At 38.7% G+C, this 17,046-nt stretch overlaps 1 protein-coding gene across 1 annotated transcript in view; it reads right to left on the bottom strand.

The window, feature by feature from the left end:
- The window catches only part of ABCB7 (ATP binding cassette subfamily B member 7), a 39,626-nt gene that overhangs the window by 20,422 nt on the left and 2,158 nt on the right, over positions 1-17,046 (bottom strand). Inside the window, 3 exon segments of the mRNA XM_082289497.1 lie at positions 5,948-6,067; positions 10,836-10,922; positions 12,438-12,515. Coding sequence (XP_082145623.1) covers positions 5,948-6,067; positions 10,836-10,922; positions 12,438-12,515 — 285 coding nt within the window.

A 17,046-nucleotide genomic window follows, 5' to 3' on the forward strand; every position in this document is an offset into this window, starting at 1 on the left:
TACAAATTATGGCAAATAGTGGAAGGTACGAACTTCACCAAGCAGAGTAACTGGAGCTTTAAAAATATTTTTGTAAACTATAGATTTAAAGAAAGAAATGTAAATTAATTTTTTGAATCTGTGCTGTTAATTTTTTCAGACAGTGTTTTAGGCTAAAGATTTAAATGCAAATGAGGAAGGGATCCATTTTCTCCTCCCATGTCTCCCCTGTGAAATACATTATAAAAAACACCTCAAAATTCTCAACACAGCCTAATTTAAATAACTCCTGAGAGGAGATACATGAGATCTGAAGGCACCTGGGTGAGGTTAGTGCTGGTTTGTTAGTGACTGAGAAAACAGCTGAAGATCAGGTCCTACTTCAAACACATTCCTCTGGAACTTGTCCAGCGCAGCCTGAGAGTCCCTCAGCCACAGCTCCCCTTTTAACAGATGGGAATTGTGGAAATCTCAAATCCCTCTCCCTTCCCCAGTACAACCAAACAACCCCACTTTGCCTTCAGAGTTACTGAAACTCGATTTTGGGGTGGCATTTTGTTCTTAAAAAAGATGAATCTACTGCCATGTGTGTTCCAGTGACAACCAACATGACAAAGTGCAGGTTTTCCTGGGAGAGACCTCTCAGGGGAAAATAAGAATATTGTAATGCAGATGGTCTTGATTTGCTGCAGATTCTCACAAATCTCTCTGCAGGGATTTTATTCCTCACTAGACTGTGCTACACTACAGGTAGTTTTGAAATAGAACTACAGATATATTTAAAGTCCATTTAAAGAAAAGAGATGGATTCTTTAAATTGCTGTTCTCCACTCACAATTAATTTAACTGGTAACAGCCTACAATTTTGCAGAAATGTCTTCTTTTACATCAATATAATTCTTCCCAATAGAGTTTTAAATGAAATTTAAAGCCTGGTCTTAGGTTATAGTTGTTCTGACTCCTTGAGGGTAAAGCTTGAATAAGAACAAGGCAGCATGGTATTGCATTTCATTAGCAATCAAGACAGTCTGCTTTCCAGTAATTTAAAAAGAAAAAAGTTAATCTTACAAAGTTTATAGCAAGAGATGAGAGGCCATTACTAGAAACAGGCCTTTCCTACTCAATTTGTTAAATCAATGAGATCACGCTCATAGTAATGGAAACAAAATTTCACCCTTCTGCATAAATTCAGTTCTCTCATCGTATTTGCTGGCACAGAACAAAAAGCTTTAAGCACACCTAGGTAGACCATGAAAATCTACCATGAAACACAATTGTCTTACACAATATATCTATACAGGCTTCCCTCCTCTGCCTAATGCCTGAAAGCTTGATAACAATTCCCATTAAAAAGACTCTTTTAATATGAATTTGTACATTTTCTATTTCTGGGTTTGAATTAATAGCTTATCCTTGCCTGGATTTATTGGAAAGCAAACACAGCACCCATGAAGTCATCCCAACTCAATTGCTCACATTTAACAGCAGGTTGCCCTGGAATGAATCATGATTAAATGAGTTTAAACTTTTTTTTTAATGACTGCACTGTTTTAAGCTGACAGTGCAACATCATCTTTATTCCCCCATGGGACTACATCACTTGTAAGGCAAACAGCCTTATCTTTCATTTTGCTCTTCCCAGCATTTTTTGTTTAATAAAGATGATGGATTAATGACAGGCTGAGCCCCAACAAGATAAAACTAGTCCACAGTGAACTGTTCTTTTGCCAATAATTCACTGAGAAACGTTGGCATGAAGATGACTGAATTTATCTCCAGACCAATATAAACATACACATCCAACAGCTCCATTTGTGGAGTTACACACAGAAATCCCCATCCCTTGTGGAGGCAAGACTGCTAAAGAAGCTCCAAAATGTGGTCCAGATGAGGGAAGAAGCACCTGGCTTCATGCCTTCTTCAAATTTAATGATGACCTGAACTACACTTTTTCCAGTAAGAAAAAAACCCAAACCGATTTTAAATACTTTTCACCTGAAACTCCTCGAAAAGCTAACAATTTCTAAAGGTTTATTGCAATTAACTAACTCCATCTGAGCCCCCAGAAAGAGCTCAAACACCATGATCACAGGTACATGCTTCAGTGATCAGATAGATGTCGTTATCTTTGCATGCAGGCGGAATTTGCAATTCAACCCTTGTGTCCTGCCTCCTTAGCCAAACCATTCCTGCTCTGAAACTTAGGGAATTAGCAGTCAGTAGAAATGCAGAGAGTCTGAAAGAATTCTTTGGCTCATGAATAACACATGCCTGGTCTCTGACCAGGAGGCCAAAACCAATTCCAGGCTGACAGAGGTGACAAGTGATTTTGTCATATTCATGTATTTAATCCAGCTCCTCAGAAGCCTGAGCACTTTTTTCCTTGTGCCACAGAAGAAAAAGGGAAGAAAGAGAAAAGTAAGGAAGCATTTGCTATACATACACCAATAGAGAAGCCAAAAAATGTGGGGAGAACATGGAAAAAGAAAAACCAGATATGCAGAACCTGAGCACGCTGATCTATGTGTCTGAAAACACAGATAATGCTCTGGGTACTCCTCTCACCTGCCTTCCTCTTGCATCTTTCAGATCGTGTACACACGTCTAGATGGGCTATAAATATTTAAGGTAAAAATTTAAAGTGTGCCATAATAATACAACAAATCTTGCAAGGAAGAAAAGACCTTACTAGCCCCGGAGCAGACTCCATCCTGTCATAAAAAGCCATACTAACAGCTCGCTTTGAAGGCTCACAATACCACTGGCAGTTATGTGGAGACAAAAAGGAACCAAAAATCACAATAATTTGTTCAATGACAGGCAACTGGGCCCCACAAAAGGAGTCAAGACAGATTGTAACTGCAGGCTCTTCAGTATCTGCACACAAACTGGCTTTTGTTTTGAAAGTGAATTTTACTGAACTGGAAGATTTAAAGAGACAAATTATTTCTCAAGCAGGACAAGGAGAAATGATCTCCAGCTGTTTTGTGGGTAGGTAACCAAAAACTGGGGGTGTGTTCCTTATATTTATCCCCTGTGGCTGAGAATTTCATAACCTATATGTCCTCTGTGATTCCTTGGAGTTTTCACAGAATAAAACTGAAGCCACCCTACAGCCTCTGTATTTTAACTGGAAACCTAACTTTGTAAATTCAGAGGTATAAAACCTGAAATTTTTTTGTCAAACTCAGAAGAAGTTGGCCAAAAGTCTTACAGAAGTGTTTCTTTTGGGGGAAGGTGACTTGTAGCAGCCATCATGACCATACAGTTCTCTGGGCAAACCCCCTCAGAACGAGGGGCCTTCAGACAAAATCCACAATAAGGATGTAAATCCTTCAGACAGAATTCCCTTTGTTCCATAGTGTACAAAGAAATCAGGCCAGGTGTCATAGGTTATAGGTTCATAGGTCATAGGTTCTCCTAATTCTTATCTCACAGCAGATAAACAGTAATGAGTATTTTGGACCAAACCACTACACCAGGTCTGCAGTGAGGAGAAAAACATGCTGGTGTTCCTGTGCTGACACAATCATATAGCAGGAAAACTTTAACAAACAGCTTGTGTGGTCTGGAGTACATTGTAATTAACCTCACAAGCAGCTAGAACAAAGGGTTCCCAAATGGGATAATGAGGAAACCACACAGAATTACACATGGTCCAGGAAAGATACAGGTAAACTACTTTGTACTTCATTTTCTCCAGGACAAAGTGACCTTTGTTTGCTCTGGAAGAGAAGCAGATATTCAGGGCTCAAAGATATGACAGACTTACTACAGCTCTGGAATAAACTATTGCACATCGGTTATGTCACAATGACACACACACACTTAGTATATGTAAAGTATGAAGCAATTCAAGAAAAGTTCTTCCCACAAAGGAAGAGTGAGCACAGTTCTTGAGATGAGGGGAAACTCCTTAATTTGCAGTTATCCAACACAGCTTTGTAATGACAGAACAAAACAAAGAACAGTAGCAAAGGACAGCTAGGAGACAGCCATGAAATTTTTCACGCCTGCCAGTTATAATATGTATTTCCCATAGAGAGCCTGCTGTGTGTTTTTCCAATGAAATCCTTGTTTGCCAAAGCAAACATTCTCACAAAACACTTCTGCTTTAACAAGCATCTCCTAAAACTTGGGCAAAGCTCAACAGGTTTTCTGCTTTTCTTCTGGGAGTCTGCTTAGGACATCAGGGCTTCTGGGCTGCCTTGTACAAATCTGAAGTGGGAAACTTAAGAGAACACTTAAGAGATCCAAACACTCAGTCAGCTCCCCAAAGAGCAGTTAAATGATTTTCTGATGGGGAAAACATCTCTCTCTCCCAGTAGAAATACAATAGCTCTTTTTTACACCAAATACAGAGCTGTTTGCAAGAGTCAGGCATCCTGGTCATCAATTTTGTTTTTCTAACATCCCAGAAAGCTGCTTGAAACATTAATAAGACTTCCTAAAGGCAAGGTACAGTGCTGCCACATGCAGGATTAGAGGCTGGATTCACATTCTCCATCATATTCATATAACACTGCAAATTAGGGAATAGAGAAGTGGGGAGAAGAAAAAAATACTTCACACATTTAAATATTGTCCTCAGATTATTATGATTAACATTACTATTAAGAGTCTTTAAAAAGGAAGTGAGTTAGAATAATTTTCATATCTACCTGGTAGATCTACATCACAAAACCTCAAGGCATCTGCATTTTGAGCAGAGCTTCCCCCAGAGTTTTAAAATGCAGTGGAAAGCATTGCTGTACATTTTGCCCAGGCACACAAAAAGGGGGGGAAGCTCGCTTGCACAGTCCAGCCATATTCTGCATGTCATCACCTGCATTATCAGCAACATCCTGAACTGCAGCACAACCCAAATATCTACTGGAGACAGTACCCACGAGTACCTGAAAGATAAAAAGCTCTTGAGAAAGCACTGTAGACCAGCAATTCCTCTTCAGCTCACATAAATGAGCACATTTCTCTCCCAAGCACTCCTCTTTTAACACCTACACAGCTGAAATTTGTCTCTTCTCTCTTTTCATATCATGGCAATGGTGCTGAGTGCTAATATTAGCTTTATGTTTGGTAAAAATTGCTGTACTTAAAAGCAACCCAGTTGAGCTGTATGTCTCAATGGAATTCACAAAACTTCCTCCCAGTATTTTGCAATCAAAATTTTTTTTTTTTTTTAAAGCACAAGGAAGTTAACATTTGCTCTTCTGAACTATTTCTACAAGGTTTGCACAGGATTTGAATTATATCCCCCATTAATCTGAAGAACACTTTTGCATGCTAAATTCTTTGAAAGAACAAACAAACACTAATTTCATTGCAGGTAAGAATAAAGAAGATCCTTTTACACAATGAAGTAAAGAGCAATCCTCCATTTCACAAAGACTATAGGAAAAATCATTTGAATGAAAGCAGGGTTCTTAAATACAAAAAGTTATACAGCTTCTCTCATATTAGGACACCAGAGAAGTCCCTGAATCAATGAATTCCTCTGTCACCTCACAGAGAAATTATCAACAGACTGGAGCTCAAATCCTTTCCACAGCACAGCAAGAGCTGTGAGTAGGCACCACCACATTGCTCAAGTTCAGGGTTGAGAATGGACACAGAGCCTTGAAGAAATCCTATCTGACAGCACCACAGAAGAAGAGAACAACCTTTAACTCCCATTTCCTGTAATTTCTAAGGTAAATAATTAACCAGCAATGGAAAATCCTGGGCTAAACTAATGGGAGCAAGGGAAATAAAAATTCTGGTTGTCATCATTATCTCCCTAAACATGCACACGTGTACTACCTGCAGATACACCCTGTTCCAAAATCCAAGCTCTTATTTCTGATACATGCCCCTGGTACAAAACCCAGACATCTTAAGAGCGTAAAAGCCCTTGAACACTAGAAAAGAAAATTATTCCTTGTACAGATGAACAGTAACTGTGACACTACAACGAGGTGTCTGTTCTTACCTTGGCACTTGCCAGAAAGCCCAGGGATATGGCAACCCTGGCCCGCAGGTCTGGCCTGTCTTTGGGCCACACATAGGACAGCATTGCCCGGATGATCTTCTTGGCATCAATCTCCTTCAGCTGTTGGAAAGAGCAAACAAAGGCACTGCTTTATAAAGAGACCTTGGCAAGTAAAATAACTGTATAAGTAAGAATGAATTTTATACATTTGGATCACTTCTGTATTTTCTTTGATAGGAAACAGACACTTGACAATGTCTGAGACTAGGACTGCCATTAACATTTCAAGCTGTAAGTTTTTAGGTTTATATCCATGACATGCTGTTAAAGCTGTTCCATGTTCTCCAGAGCGCAAGTTCGGCTGGCTGCAACTGGAACATAGAGAAAGCCACAACTCCCCACCTTGACATACTTCACAGAACAAATAAACTGACCCTTCTTTTTTATCTCCTCAAGATTGCTGTACAAAATTCAATGGCTTGGTACTTCCTTTTTGGAAGATGTTTTAAAATAGCCTAGAAACAACAAGAGAGAAAAGCAAAAAAAACCACGCCAAACTAACAAAAAAACTAAGGCAAGAAGGAAATCTGAAAGGTCCACAATAAACCTTAACAGCTTGGAGAACATTCCCTGATGTTAGATTATCAGGCTTCACAAGGCAGAAGAGGTACATGGCTACATGCTGGCTTAACTGATTATATCAGTTTTAACTGAATTCTTAAAATAGGTTCTCCTCCAAATCTCATGTGCTCTAAGTAAGAGCACAATCCAGTTAACGAGAGACACATCTTGAAAAGCATTACTTTTTCTGTTTGGGTTTATTTAAAGTTTTGTTTCGGGATTCTTTTTCTGTTGCTGTTGTGTTTGGTTGCTGTATTTTTTTACAACAGTGCAGGTTATATTTTCCAGCTGGACAGATGTCTATCACTGACACTTCTGATACATCCCACTGAACTCCCAAGCTAAATTATCTGCAGCCTAGGCCACGTTTTCTAACGGAGAACAAGTGGATGTGCAGTAACACAGAGCACAAGTATCAACAACTCATTTCTCTATGTTGGCTACACTGGGGATTAACTTGAAAGACACGAGGGTTATCTAAGACAGAAAGGAGGGCAGCAAGGACAGCTAATCTCTCCATTTCAGGCAGTATTTTGTAGTGGGGAGGAGGGAGGGAAACAAGAAGTTAATGCACACCTTTCAAAGATGACTCTTATGACAGAAGTCAGTAGAAAGAGGGAGTATTATAATAAATCTTACTGTTTGAGGATAAATCAAATTAGAAAAGAAATTCTCTGTTAAGGTCTGGGGTGAATAAGCAATAAAGGAGAGGTCTGCTAAAAGGCAAAATTACTGAGGCAACCAGGGAAGCCAATCCTATAAATGTAAGCTTTTAAAAGCACCGGGAAATTCATCTCAGTTTTTCTAGTCACAGCTTCAAGCAAAACCAAGGCATTTTGTCACCAGCTGCAGATGTATTGGAACATCACACAGGATAAGCACATTTCAAATTACTTTTAAAAAATGGATATATGGAAGATCTGTAAGTGGAGAGAGGATGCAAAGGTGTCTCTGTTATGTCCTACCCACTTGAGAGATGAGCTATCTGCTGCAGCATATACATTAATCTTTCCATTTGAGCCAAGGATATGCATAAAAAGCAGTTCAAACACATGGAAAAATATCTTTGATCACCACTTACAGGTTAAAAGGAAGTTAAAAAAAATTGGTACCACATTAACACAAAAGATACAAAAGTGCAATCAGAGGAGTTCTAATTATATGTTGCTATTGGCTAGGCAGACTTTGCACAGAAAAGCTATTAAAAGGAACAAAATATACTGGCTCCAAACAAGGAATCTATTTCCTTTTTTCATGGCTCTGAACAGTGACAGAAGTAAATCCATTTAGAAAAAAGTCAGAAGGCAGCCACTCATTTGCCAAAGGCCTTGCAAAGGAACAAGAAGAAATATCAAAGGATGCAAAATGCACACATATTACATCAAAGTTTACCATGAAATAAATGTTACTGTTGTACTGAAACATGAGTTAAAAATTGTTTAAATATGCAAGCGGCAACATTAAGAATTAAAATGAGCAATCTGTTCAATGGACTCAGGCCCTTTTTTGATTCTCTGAGGTACATAAAAAGGTTAAGAGATTAATTTATTTTACCTCCTTTTAAATGGCAGGAATGTTTAACATTTTCTTTCAAGGTCTGTTTCTACAGAAATGTGAGGAATGGAAGGAAAAATATTATAAATCTAATACAGCAGGGAGCAAAGAAAGAAAGCCTTTTCCTCTTTTTGAATGCAGCATGTTTTTAAAACACATTATGCAATACTGAAGATTATTTGGAAAAGAATGACCATTGACCAACTTTCTGTCCCTTCTACCCATCCCATCCAGGTTCTGAACCTTTTAAAATACCTAAAGAGGGGGGAAAAAAAGAAAGCCATCATTCCTCTTCACAATCTCCATGGTTATTGAGCACTTCAAGGCATTCATTGGGCTGACCCTGTCACTTGGTGGATAAAGCCTATGCCGGGATGATGAGCTGTTAGAAGAGGGATGCAAGAAAAGTGGTAGTTTGACTTGCATTTAAGCTGTCACTGCTGATGAAGAAAGACCCAGCTCTGGCTCCCTGTGTGCTGCCTCAGGAGCTACCCTCAGGAAGCTCTATCAGCCTCTTTATTTTACCAGCACAAGCTTTTTACCCCTGCACGAGGTTATTCTCCCAACCACCACCAAAAACACCCCCAAAGCTGGTAAAGACCAGTACTGATTTCAGTACTCAGCACAGCAGCCACTGCTGTAAGCACAAGTTACTTTGGAATTTTAAAAAAGTCTTAAGTTTCTCTAGCAGTTACATGTGAGATGAAGGTAATGTGCCCTTCATTCTGTGTTCATCCTAAGTATTCAGTTCTGTACCTGCTGAAGCTGCTATAAAAGGGGCAATTTAAAATGTCACTCCCAAAGTCAGAATGAACAGGCTGGTTTGTCAAAAAAAATCTGGAAGAGAGAGAGGTGTAATAGAGCTGACAGGTATCTCACCTGCAGTTCTCCTAAAAGTATAATCCTAGGAGGAAAAAAATGTGGTAAATGGGGTGCCAGTATTTTTATTTTTACACACTGAATACAAGTGCATGCTACATGAGATACAGGAACCGCACTTGGAACAGAATATTTCCTTCAGTTTTGCTGAGAAATTCCTGGCAAACCCAATGTTACCCTGTTTTCTTCCACTCTTCACACGCTTCACCTCGTCCACAGCTGGTTCTTGCTGCTTTCTCCTGGACAGCTGGTATTTGTTTAGTTAGACAACAGACTTAACTGACCATGTCCTGTATTAACCACGTTATAGTTGCATTTATTGGAATAAAGAAGTTAAGGGATTGATTTATACAGGAATAGCTGCAAGTAGTGGCTGAAGAGAGAATGCCAATGAAATTTTACAGTGCCAGCAAACTGAAAAAAATATCATCTGGCATGAAAATTTTTGGATAACATATTGCTAGTGAGTTTCAGCATTAAGAAACATCCAACATCCCTTAAGGCTACTTGTGTTTTGGTAAACAGAACCTTCCATTTCCTTTCCGACCAGGGAAAACCCTGGAATCTAAATATGTGAAACAGAGAAGCAGAGTCAGTTAGGTTTGAAGTCTGTTTCACCTAGAAAATCCCTGAAAAGAGCTCACACCTATTGCAAGGAGGGTCTTAAAATGAGTCTGAAGTTAATGTTACATGCAGAGCCAGTGGTACCACTGACTGGAGATGGCCAATTATTTTGTTTCCCCCTGTGCCTCATGCAGAAAAGATCACAGATGTTTGCTAAAACAAGCTGGCTACACCTCAGCTTATGAAATTCCCTCTTACTATAAAACATACACCTCTCCTCATTTCTGCCCATAGCACAAACAGGTTTGGATTCAATGAAGGGACAACTCTCAGATGAAAACTTGAAAGAAAATCTTAAATTTAACTCTTTGATTTCTTTACAATTGAGGCTGTAGGAGAGATACCCTCAGAACAGTTAAATCAGCAAAGCAGCCCTGAAAGACCTGGATTCTGAAAGTTCAGTTTGTCATCAATGTGGTCTTGACTCATTTTAGGGAAGATCCCACCCAAGTTTGAACAAGTTATAACCATTCACACAGAATGATTCTGCAAATATACAAAGCATCAGAAATAAGTGTGCCCAGGAAATGAGAAGATGGAAGTTCTGTAAACTCAAGAGCTTTGATTTGGCAATTTTAATCACACAGTTGATACTGTCCTGTTTTAACCAAAAGTTTGCCTCATTTTCTGATTGTAATCATTTGGTCTAATAAAAGATACTGCTTCTCCTTCATTAATTTAATGTGCTTCCTGAATAGAAATACAGCCAGAATATACCAGCTGCATTACCACTAATTCCACATAAAAATACACACAGTTTAACTGCTTTCTCCCCTCCCATTTCAAGTGTGATTTTACCAACTGATGCAAGAACCCAAGAGCTGATTTCTACTATCCTGTCTGTCAAGTCACAGAGAAGTATCAGTCACAAGATCAACAAATCAGTGAATTACAAGAGAACATATTTTCCATCAAAAGAATCTCACACAGGCCAATTTCAAAGGAGCATGTAACAGTAAAACAGTAAAAGTATTTTTAGTAAAATAAATAGAGCCCTTCAACACCATTATTACAAACATTTGGTGATTTAAGAGCTACCAAGTCTACACTGACAATTAAACAGTATCTACTCTACTACAATACTCATATATCTACCAAGAGAATTTTGGACAAATTGTTGCTTGAGGTCTTCAGTTTTTAGGTTTAGTTTCTTTGGGGAAGCTGACAATATTTTTTATTTAAAAAGCAACATTAATTGAGCAAGTTTTACCCCTTCCTTTGGATCCGTGTGAAGCCCTCCACCAGCATGGCCGTGCCAACACATCCTCTTCTCTATCAGTTGCCACCTCGGCAGGATCTGTGTGAAAATGAAAAGTCAATTTGCAAGAACCTCAGGAAACAGGCACGTAAAAGCCAGCAGAAAGAAGAACTACCGGCCTGTTTTGCCTCCCTCATCGTCCAACAGTTTAAACTTGTTTTAATAAAAGATCTTACCTCCCTCTAAAAACCTTGCCTTGCTTAAGAAAACAATAATAAAAAAGGGATATAATCCTAGCAGCAAAGAGCATATTCCAAGCAGCCAGGAGGTAAAGATAACACATCGTTAAATATTGAAACTGAACCGAAGAACACAGAAAAAACTTGATGTTTTGGAGGATAACCATACTCAGGCACATTAATATGTGAAGTGAAACACATCTAAGCAGTAATACTCTCTCCCTGTATGTAAGAGTAACTTCACTTGAGGGCAAAATAAATAGATAAATCTGCTTCACATTTGTCTTTCCTACCAGGATGGGAATGGCCACAAGTCATCCCATTCCAGAGGCCCGGCTGCAATCCATGTACAGGGGCAGCTTGGAAAAGAACCTGCTTGTTAAAAACAAACGCTCGCTTCTCTTAGCATGTGGCCAAGATTCCCTGAGAAGATTTCTGAATTTATTTATGCATGTAGATGTATTAAAAAATAACAACTCACTACCACCAGGCATTTTTCCAAGTTCAAAGTGCCTGCCACAAACAATGGACCTGTTAAAGCTTTTCAAAAAAGAATCTGCTTTTTGTTTAAAAGATTTGCTACATGTTGACAATTTCCAGGTTCAAGTCATGTAAAAGCTCATTAGCAATCTTATTTTATGTATGTTGGTTGATAGCAGACCCCAGGGTTTCCCAAATCAAAATGTCACTTTTCACATTTTAAAGAAAAACATTATAAAAAAACCAATCTAAGTAGATTTCATGCTTTGAAGTCACAATGACCCTCAAAAGATTTTAGCTACTTAAGTCAGTTATGAGTGGTTATTATTTTATAATTAAAAACAAAAAAGAAAAGCAAGACAAATACATTTCTTAGCTTCATTCAAACAAGTGTGTTACTCAGAAATCTGTCATAATTATTCCATGAACAGGAAAAATTGCATCTTCCCTATGTTTGCACTGGTTTAAGGCAAGCAGACCTCATAGGAATAAGAGCCTGACATGCTGGCACCCAATGATGAAAATATTCTACAACCTAAGCAGAATTTTGAAGGAATAAAGCCCTACATATTGAAGGAAAACTCACAGTTTCCTACCTGGCTATTCCTTACCTGGGTATTTCCTGTCCCTAACAAATGAATCTAAATACCACCACACAAATACTACACTTTTAAGAACTCTTTTTTGAAGTTATTGTATTATCATTAGTTTGCAGAGATTCCAAAAGAATTCTAGGGGCAGAAACATAAGCTGCCATTTAACTCCAGAATTGTGACTAGTGAAATTAAAAAAAAAAAAAAAAAAAAAAAAGTAACAGCAGTCTAAACAGAAAGATGCTCCACGGGCTTAAGTTTTTTCTGACCTGCAAGTTGGAAGAACAACAATTTATACCAACCTCTGAATGCTCCAATAAGGGCCTTGAATAATTCCCTCCCAGACTGTGCCATGATCTTTGCCTGCAGATTGGTGGAATCTACAGAATAGAACAGGAGGGAAAAAAAAAAAAAGAGAGAAATGAAAACAGAGTCATGCAGAACATGCACTTCACATTCAGAGAATATTCATCTAGTTTATGTAAACAAGCAGAACATGAAAAGAAGGCAGATGGCTTTGTTTTTTAACAACTGACCACAGAAAAAGAAAATTGGTGGGGAGCAGCTGTAAAATAAATTACATTCACACATCAGAAATGCTCAGTGACAATGAACCTTTCCCTTCCCTGAATCCCCACTCTCATCAGACTTTGTTTCTTCTGTACAACAAAAGCCCAGTTTTCCCTTTCCTCTCATTTTAATTTTCTCCCAGGTTGTCTTCTGAATTCTTTCAAATAGTCTTTTGTCCTGTTTTTCATTATGAAATGTTATTTTTATGCTTATAGGTTCTGCCATTCCCAATTCCTCTTAGCTCAGCTCATGCCATGCTTGTCTCCAGAAGGCAAATCAAAGCTACAGTTTTTGCCTGGGAAGCACTGGGACTTTGAGGAAGTGGAGCAGGGCTGACAACAAGTTTTAGGTTATCAGGACACAATATATGCAATATTCACAGATCCCTCCGTGCACCTTAACCTGTAATACACAGCTGGCACCAACTGTACCACGCTCTACACGTTACCCTGCAAAGCAATCCATATTCCTAAGTTTCCAAGGACCATTTCTTTTCCTCAGATGGACTGGCTGGCAGTGCTTCCCCATGGCAAAACACAGGGACCTCTCCTGGTCAGCAGTGATGGTGCCACATCAGCTCTGACACATGCAATACTCAATCTTTCACTGCTCTGTTACAATATTACCCATACACCTCACACTCTACAACAATCACCACCAAGAGTGAAAAGAGCCAAAGAGCTGCTCACCAGCCCACGGCAAAGGACAAACAGCAAAAAAAAAAGGAAAAAAAAAAAGAACTTGACCATAAAAAAGGGTAATTTTAACCTTGACAAACAGCAGCACCATCATATATTTTTTACCTTGCCTTAAACATCCTTTTGCTCCTAAGACACATATCCCAAGTAATAATTTCATGAGTCATTTCAAAGAAAATTAAAACCATTTCTCCACAAGTCATCACATGGACCTGCTATTCCAAACATTTCCATTATATGACATTATAAACAGAGAAAGAGTGAACATCACAATTTTAGATTTTGCATTTAGTAGAGCTAACTGGCCTCAGTGAACCATCCTGATACCTCCAACACCTGGGTTAAACAAAGGAGCTGCATTTCTAAAGCACTTCCTTGTAGATGCACTCATGACTCGACAGCTTTGTGTCAGCACAGAGGATTCCAGCTAAAGCAAGACACTCTCCACAGGAATGATGAGAGTGTCATAAACAGAAAATATAATGGAAAAATTACGATGCTTCACCAGTTAGTGGGAAGTAGCTAATTACTGTTTTCTGCAGTGTACCCACAGGACGTCATAAAAACATTTTCTTGAAAATTCATCTCTTTTGACCTCAAAGATCTCAGAGCTCACTTCTGACTGAAATATGAGGCAGGCAAGATCACAGAAACAACTTCTACTGAAACACCAGCAGATTTGGTCTCAATTACTGCATTAGATAGATAGCCTGATCTCTCGACTGAAGCTATGAACTGTCATGGGGTTAAGACAGCAAAAAGATTTAAAGGTTTTGCACAAGATACACAGAAAAACTTGTTCTTATTTTCAGTCTTGAGCCTGGAAGACTCAATCCTCTCTCAAGCTCCTGCTAAAAAACAAATCTGAGCAAAGAAACAAACAGTTAAACAAGGTGAACAGCTTACTTCACTGATAATTCCTCTGACCATCACAGTATTGACAGCAAAATTGCCCAAATGAGATGGGCTGAAGCTTTCCCTGCCACTCTCCACACATGCTGCAGGAAGACTTAGGACTCCACTTTCCCTCACTAGGGCTCCCAAGAGCTTTAAGACTACAAAGAAAAGCCATACTTGAATCTAATCACAAAACATAAAAGAAGCAGGTTATTGCTTTAAAGAACCAGGAGCAAGTCCTGCTTATTTCAGAATTTAAGAAATAATGCAGGGAACTAGAATTCTGGCGTTTCATAACTCCTGAATGCCTGACTCTGCACCATTATGTTCTTTTAATGTATTTTTGGATATGATTCTATAAACTCTAAAGGATGAAACAGATGTCTAGTACTGATTGCACATAAAAGTCATGTTGCTGAAGTGTCATGACTGTGGGTAGTAGTTTAAATACTACAAATGCAAACAAACAACAGGGATTAAACACATTTGTGCAAGGTCAAACCCACACTTTAGAAGCTTCTCTCTGAAATATGATATGTAGTGTTTCAGACATGCAGCACTCATCTCATGGGAATTTTTTTTTAAACTATCTGTAACAGAAAAGATAACTGAAGGTGGCATTCAAGTACCTGTGCAGCATTTAAGTCCCACAGTTAATCCTGCTGAGTTTACAAGGCAAGAAAATAAATGATGAATAGGAAAGAACGGAGGAAAACGAGAGAAAAAGGTGAAAATTTTCTGGTATAAAAATAGGCTAAACTGTCACCAGTGTGAACAATATAAACTTAAGTGGAGTCATATTTAACAGTGGCCAATGTGTAATTTCTCTGGACACTTGGGTGGATGTGTACAGAGCAAAGGAAGGGACCTTAAAGTCCATCCAGTGCCAACCCCTGCCATGGGCAGGAACACCTTCCACTACACCAGGCTGCTCCAAGTCCCATCCAACCTGGCACTGGACACTGCAAAGGAATGGGGCATCCCTCCTCACAGCAATTTTAGATGTCCATTTTTCTAGGCAGACATATGGGATTACTACTCTGCTCAGCAGCAATACCCCCTTTCTAAAGGGATTTTGAAAATTCAAGGAATTTCAAATACCCCATTACAAAGCAGGTATTTGCCAGTGAGGACTGCTGACTGCCTGAGACTGCTGATTAACAGCTCCTGGGCAGCAAGGTGTCCAACTGCACCTTCAGAGTCTAGAGAAGAGAATTCAGCAATGCACACAAACACATGAAATGTCTGGACAATAAACATCAGTGCAATTTTAAAGAACAGACCAGGCTTCAGGTGAAAATAAATAAATAAAAAAACCAAAGTAAAATATAAATAAATTTAATAAAAAATACCTGAAACTTCTCTTGCAACCCCTTCCAGAGCAAGGGATATTATTAAGTTATGCAGAAGGACAAGCTCTTTATCACTGGCAGCTGGAAGGGCATGATAATGGAAGGAAAAAGTCTCTATTTTGTACCGTTACAGTTACAATAATGTACACAGCCCAGCTTTCTACAACTGCCAAAGTTCTCCCTGAAAGAAACTCCTCAGTGTATTTCTTTGCTTATAAAGATTCCTAGCAAAATAAATATCCTTAGTTAAAGGCTGATCAACCCTTCCAGTCAAATGCTATTTTCTTTCCGTTTAGCTCATTTAAATTCATTTAACTAATTTTTAGATTAATTTAATTTCCATATTTAGATTGGATAGAATTTGCCATTGCTTTTATTTTGGATACAGACAAGCTTCTAAAAACCAAAACAAAACAAAAAAAAGAAAAAAAACCAACCCAAACCCACAAGCTTCCTAGAAAAAAAAAAAAAACCAAAAGCAATTGTTCAGTTACTCATGAAAGTTTATCAAGCCAGTGTGCCAGTTCTCCACTCAGCAGAGATCCTAAATTCCAAACACAAGTTTTGACATGATGAACCCCTGCCTACTCCAACCACAGGAGAGTGAACTGAAGGAGCTGTGGTTATGGAAATAAAAACTGATCTCAATATCAAAAAATGAAGCCTGATGACAGTTCCACAATATTTATGGTACCTGTTTTTCCCCTCCATAAATTTAGCTGTTTTCCTCTCCAGGATACAAATGTTACATGAGTTAGTATTCAGAAAAGCAAGACTCTAATCAAAACTACTGAAAAATAGAAGTGTGAGGGGGAAAAAGAGATTTGAATCTGTAATGCAATAACACCCAAACAACTCTACTTTACTTGACTCTTGTGGTACTAAGTGCCATAGAAAATACATATCTATTCTAACACAATTAAGCTTACAATTGTAAGCTTAGAAAACCTTAAAATCGATGTGAAACTATGAAGACGGGGGACCAAGTACCACACGGATGCAAAGCAGAGCAGGATGAAATGCAAGTCTTTGAAATTAACTTTTGCAAAAAGAATGGTTGGTAACTTTGCTCTTGTGCTCATTTTATCGGAGCTTATTCCTTCCTTCAATCCCATTTTTTCTCAGGAGTTAAGCTATGGCTGTACTGTTCACCAGCTTGAGGTGTAACAGGCACAGCTCTTGACTGACTCAAGTTATGCTGTCACAAACCTCTGCTATTTGTGTAGTTACATCAGTTAAAGCAGAACTGTGGCTGTGGAGTTTACTCCCAAATGGGGTTTTACCCCAGCACTGAGGAGCACTGGTGCAACCATGTCACAGTAGGTGTGTCCTCCTGGAAAGTCCCTACTAGTTAGGAACACTTTGGGGAAGACAGGCCATTAAAGCCTGGTTGT

This window comes from Coloeus monedula, assembly GCF_965178545.1.
Source record: "Coloeus monedula genome assembly, chromosome: 12".
Lineage (NCBI taxonomy): Eukaryota > Metazoa > Chordata > Aves > Passeriformes > Corvidae > Coloeus > Coloeus monedula.